The sequence below is a fragment of the Emydura macquarii genome, unplaced genomic scaffold, assembly GCF_026122565.2.
Source record: "Emydura macquarii macquarii isolate MOO-44397 ecotype Brisbane River unplaced genomic scaffold, CSIRO-AGI_Emac_v2 contig_1253, whole genome shotgun sequence".
NCBI lineage: Eukaryota > Metazoa > Chordata > Testudines > Chelidae > Emydura > Emydura macquarii.
The window spans coordinates 46,802,770-46,815,392 of NW_027131390.1; the positions used below are offsets into that span (position 1 = coordinate 46,802,770).

The 12,623-nt window shown below is 45.3% G+C and overlaps 1 protein-coding gene across 1 annotated transcript; it reads right to left on the bottom strand.

Moving 5' to 3' along the window:
- Nucleotides 1–5,274: 5,274 nt before the first annotated feature.
- Nucleotides 5,275–9,815, bottom strand: LOC137152978 (interferon lambda-3-like). Its single transcript, XM_067547904.1, has 5 exons — nt 9,651–9,815; nt 8,538–8,615; nt 7,247–7,390; nt 6,464–6,544; nt 5,275–5,373 (listed from the first exon to the last, which is right to left on the bottom strand). The coding sequence occupies exons 1-5, from the start codon at nt 9,813–9,815 to the stop codon at nt 5,275–5,277; spliced, it is 567 nt and encodes a 188-aa protein (XP_067404005.1).
- Nucleotides 9,816–12,623: the final 2,808 nt, after the last annotated feature.

Below are 12,623 nucleotides of genomic sequence, written 5' to 3' on the forward strand. Positions count from 1 at the left end.
TGAGTTTGTTCTACTTATATCAAGGTATTACATCACTGAGCAGAATGGTCCTAGCTGCTTACTGGTGACACTGAGCTAGACTATTGCATTCACTTCCAGGCACCCCAGAAAGGTTGTAGACAAAGTGATGAATGAACAGAGAAGAGCAACAAAAATGAGTAAAGTTTTAAAGGAGCCTGACTGACAATCTAACATTCAGAGTTAGAAATATACAGCGTGGCTAAACAATAGCTTGAGAGGGATATGACAGCCATCTACAAATGCATGAAAGCTTTAAACCCCCACGGCTGGAGGGGAATTACTGAGCATCATGCAAAGGATATAACTGACAATCAAGTTCAAAGAAGAGGAATATTTAGGCTAAATATAAAGGGAAATACCTAAAGGTCAGATTCACAGTATATGAAAGGGAAGCCCCAATCCCAAGAGACATTCAGCTGTTCTGGTTTAAGACACCAGAAGATATATTTTAGAGCACTGACAGGGAGATGTATTAAGGGGCTGATCCTGGACCCTCTGAAGGCTTTTCCATTTGCAAACTATGAACTATTTTGTGCTCATGAAATTGGGGGACAAATAGCACTGGTTGAGTCAAGCAAAGATTAGACCTGAGCTGTGCCATCTGACACACACGCAGCCCTGCCGATACAGCTCTGTTTTGATCTGTAAACATATCTGGTTTTCCAGTTGTGGGCCTGTCTTAATCTGACACTGACATTACCAAATGGGTTGTGACACACACAAACTTTCTCACATGACTAAATCAAGACCTTCTTTTGCAAACTCAGCCCTGGTCCACACTCACCAGGCGATTCGGCGGCAGTCGATGGGAGTTACGCAAACTATGCAGAGTAGCTTGAGTAACTCACGTCGACTGCTCTGATTCCCTTCTGCGTGCTGTCTACACTGCGCTGCGCCGACGCAGCGCTACGCTACTTGATGGGGTGGTTTTACTCAGTCGACTTCCAGATCGATTGAGTGGGTCTACACTGACTGCTCAGTCGATCCGGAAAGATCAATCTGGTGGCGGAGAATTTGCCGCCGTCAGTATAGACATGGCCCCAATCTCATGTACAAACTAGCCTAGGCTTCCAGGCGGGGAAGTTTAGAGCAGACCTAGAATTCTATGCAGTTGGGATATTCTTTAAGATTCCAGCCTTGAATACTTACATGGTCAGAGACGAACACAACTGCCAACTTTTTCTTTCATGCGCAATAAACCGACCCCTCTCCCATCCCCCTCACCTGAGCCTCTCCTAAGTGTAAGTGGGGGAATGGTCCCACTATTGTGGGGAACTTTCCTGGCTTATACACTATCCCGGTGGAGTTGGCTAGCAAAAGAATCTGAGTCCTTGCTCCCAACTCTCTTTACCCAGAGACTTATCACCCCCTGAGCAGTCGGAAAATGGCACCAACCGATTCCCTATGTGCAGTTTCCCCATCGGTTTCCTGCCAGCCTGTTAATGTTCAGCAAATCGATCACCCCAGTCAGGGGACCGGGACCTTGCCCTTCCTGCTGCTGGGACCTCTTCAGCCACCTCCACAGGAAGCCCATTGTCTGTACCTTCCTCCTTTGTCTCCTGGGCTGCTGTTGCTGCCAACTGGTTTTTGTTCCTCCTGGTCTGGGTTAGGTTGGTACCAATGCCCTGGCTCCTGCAGTGGGGCTGAGCTGACAATATCACCTCCATCTGCCTTCTCCTGATGTGTTACCAGGCCTGGAGCTCCTGCATGCAAGATCCCACACCTAGTCTCCCTTCTGAGGAAGTGGAATGAGGGGAGGTGCTGAGCATAAAATAGCACCCTTAGGTATCTTGTTCTAAGCCTCCAAATGGACAGGACAGCCCCTTGAGACATGGGACTATCCTGGAAAAAAGCAGGATGTCTAGTTGCCAAGCCTCATGATTTTTTGTGAGGCTTGTGATGTTTGGTGTAATTCTTAAAGCCCCAGTGCCTGGATTCAAGTGATTACGTGGGACTCCCAGCTTCGATTTAAAATAAAAAAGAACATTTCTAGCCCTCATGGTCGGGGAAGAAAACTTATAAATGTGATTCCCAAAAGTCTCAATAACCAGCCGGCAATTATAAAAGAACCATAATGTATTACATATAAAAAAAACCTGTCATGATTTAAAGCCAGTCTTGTGATTTGGGGGACCAGACTCATGATTTTTGAATTCTTGCGGTTGGCAATATTGTCACTTCAAATCAAACTGGAAATACATTATTCGGAGCCAAAACATTTTTTGCTTTTAATTCCAGAACTTCATCCTGATAGGGATGAGGACGATAACTACACCAATGTTAAAGCCGTCAGGCTTGATTCTCTACTGCCCTGAATCATGTATAGTCATTTCCACAGGTGCAAAGTGAATGCAAAATGGGTATAAAAAGCTACCGCTGTTGATTGGGTAGTATTTTGCAATAGCATAAATAACAAATCCAAGTGCAAAGTAGCACTACGGCCCAGCCCAAAGGTTCACGAATCATGAGTCAAGAACCCTAAACGTCATGAGAGTGGACCAACAATCATGAGATTAAAAAAAAAGAAAAAAAGATTATACTGTAGCTTTTTGGTTGTTTTTTTGATTTCCCCTCTCCCCCCAGTGTTTTTGTGAGACAATTAGTGTTGCCAACCCTTCCGTATTTATTGTGAAAGGTTATGTAAGGTTGTTCCCAACTTTCTGAGTGAAAGCCCCACTAGTTAACACTAGGTAAAACATGCGCCCCCTCACCCCACACCCCAACCATGCCATAAACACATATAACCCCTATAAATACGTATAATGAAAGTAACACCACTACATTACATAAATAATAAAAAATGACCCTTACCTGTGTGAGAAACGAAGACTTCCCTGACGCAGCTGCCACCATAAGCCGTGTGTGGCCCCGCCCCCCCCTTTCCATCCCTCATGGACGGAAGGTGATGAAGACGGCAGAGGCTGCTCCAGGCCCCCACCGACACTGGGCTGCTCTGCTCCAGCCGGGCACCTGGTTGGCTTGGGGGGCTGCTCCTCTGCTCTGGCCGCCCTGGGGCCTGGGTGCGGGGGAGGCTGCTCTTCCACTCTGGACGGGCACCCGGCTGGCTTGGTGCTGAGTGGGGCTGCTCCTCCATTCTAGCCAGTGTCGGGCTTGAGGCTGCTGCACCTGGCCAGCCCGGAGCTCGGGGAGCTAGATGACCTCAATATTATGAAGTCTCACAGACCCCCTGTAATCTTTGGCACCCCTCCCCCACCTCCTCAGGGAGTCCCATCCCCTAGGTTGGGAACCATTGGTGTAAAGTGATTTTGGCCTCTACTGCATGAGGTCTCACCCCTTACATCTGCCCATCCCATACCTAACAATTAATTCTGCACCCCATCCCCAAATCAATCCTATTGCCACATAAATTCTGTCCTCCCCGTGTCCCCATCATTTCCGCCCCCTCCCCCTGCTTCACCTCTGCTCCTCCTGAAGCTCCTATATCTCTTCCCCTCCCCTCTCCCCGGGGTGAGGAGGCAGCTGCACTGCGATCCCCTTGCTCCTTTCCCAGGCTGGAGGTTGTGAGTGTCTCCTCACTCCACTCTTGTGACAATGGTGTTGGCCCCTGAGGGGAGGGGCAGAGACTTCAGACTGCTTCCTGCAGCAGCCCTGATTGAGTTGCTGTTCCCCAAGACGGGATAGAAGGGAAGACAGCCAATCAGAGACCAGGCTGATATTCCCGAGAGGGCTGGAGATTCTCACATCATCACCAGACAGGATCCAGCCCTGGCTAAAATCCTGCCACTTTTGAAACAGTCACAAGCATATAGTGCATATAATAATAATAATACCCAGCTTTTATATAGTTTGTTTTTAACCTGTAACTCTCAAAGCACTTTATAAAGAAAGTTAGTATCTTTATCCCCATTTTACAGATGGGAAAACTGAGGCATAGAGAGCGGTGAAGTGACGTGTCCAAGGTCACCCAGCACTCCAGCAGGCCAGTAGCAGAGCTGGGAATAGAACCCAGGTTTCCTGAGTGCCAGTCTCCAGCATATATCCCGTAAAAAAAAAACATTACAAATTGCTGCCACCATGTACTCTGCAACAGTAGTTGAACATTTTTTCCAGAGCTGTGACACATTTCAATGCACACAAATAAAAAGGAAATAAACAACAATATGTATTACATTCAAGCTCCAGTTAAAACAGGAGCATTTTAGTCTAGAGGAGTGTGTCACATATACTATGGTAAGTATAGTATAATAATTATAGTTGGTGTTTTTTGGCCAATTTAAAGGCCCCCTAATATTCAGGTCTGCCACCAGGGGTTTCCTGGGATTTGCTATTGTGGGAACATACATATAACTTTAGACCTTTCATTATTTTCAATACCTTTGTTATCTCCCCTGTCACCATCAAGCTAATCCAAGCAAAATTAATCTCTTCAGTTTCTCCTCATCTGCAAGTAGTTCCATGCCTCTAATCACTTTTGCTATTTTCTATTTTTGGAGGTGATAAAATCAGAACATAATTCAGTCAGGAAGCAAAGGGTCCAACCATCAATTTATATCATTTCAGTTTTATTTTACATCTTCCATTTTTTACATTAAATGTTATAAAAACTGTCCATTTGATCAACATGCACATAAATAAACAATAGATACAATAAATAATTTAAATACAAAATAAAAGATTTGTTTAAATAAGGATCGCATCAGATGGCTCAACATTGTGTCAACCAGCAAAACAAAAACAGATTCCAGTACAGCAACACCTTCCAATGCATCAAAACTATTGCATTTTCCAGCATCTTTCTAAGAGCCTAATGAAATACTCACTAGGCTGTAAATCAAAGAAACAGTGTGAAAAAAGTAGTCCTTGAAACTGAAATAAATAAAGGCAACACTTAACATACTATTGGCAAATGTTTTTGTGTGACCGTAAAACAGTACAATAAATAATACTATCCTCCAGGGCCAAATTTGAATCCCACTGAAGTCAATGGCCAATCTCCCATTGATTTCAGTGGGAACAGGCCCTAAGCTTTACCTCTGGATAAGGAATTGGCCTACAACCCATCAGCTACAGGCAATTGGAGTCAGAGAGGTGTCTTCATGAAGATCAGTTGCATCTAAATCTTTCGTACGGAGATAATGGGTGATAGGCATCCGCGGTAAGATGCCAAGATGGAAAGAGCATCACGTTTGGTTAAAATACAGTGTCCTGTAGGAAGCATTCATGGCTCCCATTTGCTGGGCTCTTGAGTGTCTGATTAGATGCATGAGGTGAGACAGCGTAAAGACCTGGCATTTAGGCGCAGGGCTCCATGTGGACTGTGCACTTCAAGTCACTGTTCAGCAGTCGGAAGAGATTGAAGATCACAGATGCCTCCAAGCATCCAGGACTTTCCTGTGACAGAAGAGAGGGAGTGAGCATACACGTAACAGGGAATGGGGTGGTTTGCAATGGGCCAGCTAAAGCTACCGGGGGCCTGATGGAGGTGAGAGGTGCAAATAAATAGGGAGCACAGAGCATGCAGAAAAAAGGGTGATAGGTGTCTACAAAGGGTCATCTGGGAAAGTTAATTCGAATTTGAAATGGGTTAGTTAAATGGCATTAAATCCATTTGTGAACACCCTCATTCAAAATTAAAGTGGTCTTACTTTGGTTTACCATACTTTGCTTCCAAAGATCACTTTAACTCCTAATAACAGCGTCCATACAGGGATTTAATGGATGCTTAATTTGTGCAAGGGCTGAGCCTCAGCACCTCTAGACTTAGCAGTTCATAGCCCCGGCACCACTGGGCTTGTTGCATCAGTTCTGAATATAAAAAAAATTGCTTGAGCCCCAGCACCTCTTTCATTACAAATTAAGCACTGGATTTAATGCAGTTTAACTAATCCACTTCGAACTCACACCTTTAGTGAATACAGATTAATTTTCCTGGATGTCCCTGTGTAGACAAGACTGGACGAACACTCTATCCTAAGTAGATGCCCATTTAAACTGTGCCCTAATGTGCTGTAATTCTAAGTACATAACAATTTGTGCTGTAGTTTGTTACATTACCAAGTGAGTTTGAATGAAGCAAAAGGCACACTGATCTGGGATACTAGTAAATTTGAAGTATCTTATCTTTGGCTCTATCTGATTCCTAAGACAGCCTGGGCTTTGGCAAGGCTGTATGAATTCTTTCTCTTTGGGCCTGTTTCCCAATTGCCCAGCTCAGCATGTAATCCTCTGCCCCTTTGCAAAGCAAATATCAAGCTGGTGTAAAGCTCGGCCAGTAGTGTGAGGAAGGGGGGATTTCCGATTCAGCAGCCTTTTACACAAATATAAAAGCAATATAAAGCAACAAAGGATCGAATGCTGCATGTTTTCTGAAACTCTGCCACAAGATAAAGTTTATTTTCTGGATGCCTGGTTTGTTATAGCTTGACCCTTCCTGATCTAAGAGATCTACCAACTTTCTTGTGTGTTTGCTAGATGGACTCACCATTGTCTTGGCTGCATGGAATTTTTGGAGCCAGCTGGTCAGCCTCCTGGAGCGTTGGTGGGAATGAGGCTGATGTCTGGCCTGAGAAGAAAATCAATACATGAAGCAGACTGGTACGTGAGTAGAGATTTCAGTGGCTCAGCCTCCTTCCTCTCTGTGCAAGCCGAAGGCTTGATTGAGTCGATCTAGTTCTTTAGACTTATAGATTCCATGTTAACCTGCCATGTTCTATTAACTTCAGAAGGGTTTGGAGCATTAACTAAGGGCTTTACTGAGCCATGTGGGAGCTCTGGGAGGAACTCTGCTTAATAGCTACAGAATACTCCCTGGAGCTAAGCAGGGGTGCCGCATACTCCCCAATGTGTGCAGCCACCCATGGGTCTGCCTCCTGCCTGTCCCTCCCCACCTCCTCTGGGATGTTCTGGGAGGCACATGTCAAAAACAGCAGCTGTGCTACCGAGAGCACAGAGTGTCGGCAATGGTACCAAACTAACGCCCAGGAGCCGAAGGTGGGACATACCCGCTTGCACAGTGGGAGAGCATCTGCCCATCATCTGTCCCTAACTAGTTAATCAAATGAATTAGATCATGTATGTGATAAAGCATAAAGTAGCTACTTAATCCTGCCATTTTCACTGTTATAAAGATGGGTCCAAACCAAGACCCGCAATTTCTGGCACACAGATTACTAGATCCTGGATCCACTTAAGAAATTTGTGCTGTTGGGAGTTCAATAAACTCCCTGTCCACTGTGGCAAGAGATATTTGCAATCCAATACTCACACAGCTCTGCAAGTCATTTCTGATGAGCTTCAGGGTTTTTAACGGGCTCGAGAGCTGCTCAGACAGACTGGGGTCTGTGAAGTTCTCCAGCACGTCAATAGTGAGGTGCAGCTCCTCCTCTACCAGGATCACTCTGTCATGTACCTAGGGAGAGAATGTGCAGGTAAAACAGTGTGTCTAGGGGAGTCGCAGCAGACACAGAGCAGTAATCAGGAAGTCTGTGTTAGCAGAACATAGGAATGGCCTGCTTAAGATTTTCCAAAAGACTTTCTTTACTTGTCAGCAAAGGAAGTAGAAATCATTAGTGACTGGAAACAGCTTTCCTCCTATCTGCTTTCCTTGTTATCAGACAATGGCCAATGGGAATGCCAAGGAGGTGTGAATTGACTCTGTACACGGAAACTGCTACTCTTGAACCTTTGGACTCTGTCGCTGACACCAAGAATTCCTTTTCTGTTTCTGTTCACTTTAATTTCCTTCCTTGGAGTCCAACAACAGTTTGTGCTTCAGATCAGTCTCCAACCCTGTTTCTATGACAACTGGAAGACATATTTGGGCACTGCAAGTATTTCTTTTTTTTTGCTGGTGATTTGGGGAACGGTTTCGGGATCTTCAGAGTGGCTGTGCATAAATCTGGATATGGTTTTAGAGAACTGAAATATTCTCTCATGAGGTACAAAAATGCAGAAGCAAAGGATTTCCTGCCACACGACCTGGAGCTGCCTACATGAGGAAGGTTAACAATGTTTAGTCTGCCTATAGATGATAAAGACAGAGGTGCAGATGAGTTGGCTGTCACAAGGCCTCTGCTTTGTTGAGCACTGAGGATAAGGTTAGTATTGTGCCTCATATTAACAGGGAACAGTGATTTCAATTTGTTTGGGCTAAACTAGAGATGTTGAGATGTAAATTGTTTTCTGGCTCAATTATTTGATAACATCTGAAGCCAACAATATATTGTTCTGCCTCCTGCCCCTGTTTTTCAGTGGCCTGCCTTATCATGTGCTAAATATTGTGCAAAACTATTTAAACAGATCCACAATCTCAACATTCATCTGGCTTCCCAGCCCTAAGGATATACAAAATACAGATACAGAAAAAGGGTCAGATTCCAATCTCAGCTGACTCCTGTGACATTTGGGAATAAATTCCCTGTCCCTGATGTTACTCTGGATCTACAAAGGGATCACCTGAAATCAGAATCCATCTTAGAAAGAGACAGTGCTGTGACTTTGGAAAGAAGCAACTGCTATTTTGTAACTTCGTCTCTGTTGGCAGAGGTCTTTCTTACCGATAGCTCTTTGACTTCCCAGTTCCGGTGGAAAATCTTGGTGTTGCATTTTCTGTCTGACAACAGCATGGTGTCCTCCTGCATGCACAAAATAAGAACACAGGAAAATATATAAAGGAAGCAAAGCAGGGAAGAAATTGCCAAATTCTGCCCTTAGTTACATCATATGATCCCCTAACAGTGCTACTGTACTAGAGTCCTGGTTCTTTGCAAGAAGGTGTCAAAGATGGGACAGATGTCAACAACACGTTCTTGTCATATTGCTTTCCTAGTTTCATGCTGCAAAATGCATTTGTGCAGGAGTTTAACTGAGAACCAACATCCTGTAATTCTTGACAAGGAGTATAACTTGACCCTTTTTCTCAGCTTCAGTGTTAGTTAGTTAACAAGGAATATCTGCACAATTTAAAAATAAGTGACTTGAGCTCTCTAATGCTGCCTGATGGCATGACATGAATTTGGGCTCCTCAGATCGTCTGTTTAAGGGACTAGATTCAATGTTCTTTAGAGGGAAAAGACTGCAGATAGTTAAAAACTGGGTCTCATTCTTTACATTTGATGGTAACTCAGGACAGACTTTCAGAACTTTTTGAAATTTAAGATTAAGGATGCTGAATCCTTAAAATCTTAATCCTTAATTTTAAGGATTAAGATTAAGGATGCTGGAACTGTCCAGGCTCTAACCTCAGATCAGGAACACCTTTCTCTCCCTCCTAGCTACTCTCAAATAGTAAGAAACTCTTTCTTTCCCTGCTACTGTCTAATCTGTGATTCTGCCTTAGATCAATTTCCACCTTCCTGCCCTCTCCATGACTCCACCTCTCCTCACATCTGTGGTCCCCATTCCCAAAATATCTGGATACTTGCCTGACCTGAACATTCTGAGCTGTGCCCTTTGTTAACTAAGACGGGGTGGGGGGATCACCAACAAAGCAGATAGAATTCTCTGACTGTGTTTTATCTACAATCCTATACCTCAAACTCACCCAAGCCTATGCCTCCCACTTTATTTCATATGCCCATAGTAATATGCAGAAAAGGCTGCTGTTGAGACTACAACCCAGCACTCATATTACCATTATTGCCCTATGTGTGTGTCTTCTTTGCACTTACAAATTTGTCCTTGACATTCTTGAAGGTCTCCAATAACCGGGGTGGCAGGGACTTGTATCGTGAGAGCTGGCATTTCTTCTTCAGGGAAGAACCGTTGGGAAAGGCTTCCGTAGACATTGTCCATAGGGTCAGGACAAGGAGTAGTTTGCAACCTAGGTTCTTCATTTTTTCTAATTGAATCAGAAAGGGGAATTACACACATCACTCCATTTACAAGTTACAAGGGTTATAAACTGGATCCTTGACAGTCTGTCAAAGGGAGTAAAAGGAAGTGCAGGAAGATGAAGGCTACAATCAAATATATACATTGGTAGATTGAGCCCAAAGATCACAGCTGAGCAAACTCAACTCTTCTATTCACAAATGTTCTCAGATCAATTCTCTTAATTTGCAGCCAGTGCTAATAGTAAAAAATAAAGTATGATATTTAGAGGAAAGGATAATGTTTGATCCTTACTCTTTAGAATAGATCACAGCAAATCAGTCTATAAAGCCCATGTGCTATGCAGAAGCCCCAGACTTAGTGGATCTTACCTTGAAGTATGTTTGCTGGGAAATTGCTTTAGTGTCTTCTTCTCCTTCAGGGTTGCTTGACTTCTCTCTGGTCTGAGAATGTAGCTGGTCATCTCCATTGCTCTTGCTTTTATACTCTTTAGGAAAAGTAAAATGAAATCTTGTTTTGCATTAGTCAAAGGATAAAAAAACCACAACCTCCTGCTGCTTTGTGATCATTGGAAACTGGAAAGTGAAAGCAAGGCAGGTGAACTTAACTCAGAATCCTTTACCGTTCTGAGGGATTCCCAAGTGAGGGAAACTCTGTGTGACATCATGACCAAATGATGCAAGGTTTCCCTACCTATAGTAGGTGTGCTCTGTTGCTAATCTTAGTGCTTCCCAGTTTCCGGTTTTGCTTTGTTATTGTAATGATCCACTGAGTAGCACTTTCATTCCTTTTCTTTTTCCCGCTCTCAAGAGTGACTCTGAGAGTCATCACTGATCAGCATAGGAGAGGAGGACAGGGGTCTTGGTACCCTCACAACTGGGCAGAAGCCCTTTAAAAGGAACTGTTCCCAGAAGGGACCCCTCCTTTGCAGTCTTGACCACATCCAGGTTAACTGTCCACTTCTGTGATTTACCTGGGAAGCAAGGGCCTGGGGGAAGGAGAACTGTTGGCAATGGTCCAAGGGGGAAGAATGAGTCACAGGCTTTCTGAGATCTGGGACAGAGAGGCTGGGAACCAGCAGCCTGAGAGCTGAGACAGGCTGAATGTACTAGTAGGACGCAGCCCTGGGGAAACAGCAAAGACTGGAAAGTGGAGGCTTCCAAGATTGCCTCAACCAAAGTATCTCTAGACACAGGGTCCGGAAAACGTATCTAGGGTCTAGAGAAGGTGTCAGTGTGCTGACTCTGTTTCGTCAATGGGGAGAGGCTGCATGCTCCCAGGTGCACATACGTACAGTGGGTCGAGGGGGGTTGTAGGCACTGGCCAGGTAGCTTGCAGCAGACGCTCCGACAGGTGGCCAACAATTGACAGAGACGCCCAATTAAATCACCAGCAACAAGCCTGAACTGTGGCCAGTGGGACCACAAGCACCTACTTAGTTTCCCTCCAAAAAAGGGATGGATTACCAAGGGCAGGCACCGGGGCAAGGGTGTCCCTGAATTCAGCATGAGGAGTGGCTGTCATTGCAGAGTTAGGAACCAGCACATGAAACTTTTGTGGTAACCGTTCAAACCATTGTAGTGAGGTAGGAATCGTTTCAGTTGAGCTGTGCGTGTGATGGGCCTATTGGGTGGAGAAGCTGGTTGACAAAGACTGCAGAATGCTTCTTTCTTCAGCCTCACAACCTCTTCTGTTGTCCTTTCTTACCAGTCACATTTCTGACCAACTGTTTCTGGCTGCATCTCGTTTATAACCCTTTACCCAGTCTGACTTGCACTCGGCCTATACAGGTCATGCCTGGTGAGCATCTTACTCCTGCAGATTCTTTTGTTTAACTAACTTCTTCAAATGGTTTCTTATAGCTGTTGTGACAGGGCCAGACCTGACAGTTATAGAAGGGTGCTAGAAGATATATATATATATTAGCCCAGGCTCAATAAATCCCTATTCCCTGGGTGATTCAGCTGGGGTTACTCCAGGGCAATTAGGCTAATTAGGCCAGCTGAGACCAATTAAGGAGCTTGCCCCAGCAGTTAAAAGCCTCCATTTCAGGCAGACAGGGCAGCTGAGAGGGAGTTGCGTGAAGAAGTGGAGCAGAGCTGCTACAAGGCTTGGAGCTAGTGTTGCTGCTATCACAGCACTAATCCATGGGAGTTAGGGAGAAGCCCATCCAGGCAGGGCCGGGGGACACAGGCCCCAAAGGCCTGAAGGAGGATAAGCGCCGCTCAAACAGCTGGACAGACAGACTCAAGTGAGGAAGGGGGAAACCCGCCTACCCGATTCCAGGAAGTGGACCGCAAGCAGGGGGGCCATGGACAAGCGACCCAGGGAAGGTAGTAGTTCATGAACTAAGCCATTTGAGGCTACTCCTCTAAGGGTCCCTAGGTTGGGGCCCGGGGTAAATGGCGGGACCGGGCCCCCCCTTGCTCCCACCCAGCCACACCACTGGCGTAGCCAATGAAAGCGCAGGACCTGCAAGGGCAGAATAGGCCTCCCTTGCCACAACTGGTGTCAGGAGTGAGATTCTTGTGCGCAGTGGCTAAGAGAAGGGGGGGAAAAAAAAAAGAGAGAGAGAGAGAGAAACAGGGGGGAGAGGGAGGATTTTTCTTTTCCTCTCCTCCCCATCATAATGGATGATGTAATAAAGGCACTCGTACAGGCTACAGCGGCCCAGCAAGAGGCCACCAGGGCCCAGATGACCACCCAGCAAGAATCAATGCGGCTCCAGCAAAGACCAATCAGTTGTTGCTAAGCCGGGCCAATCAGGACTGGGCCCTCTTGCGAGAAGTGGTAGCCCAGCTGAGGACCCT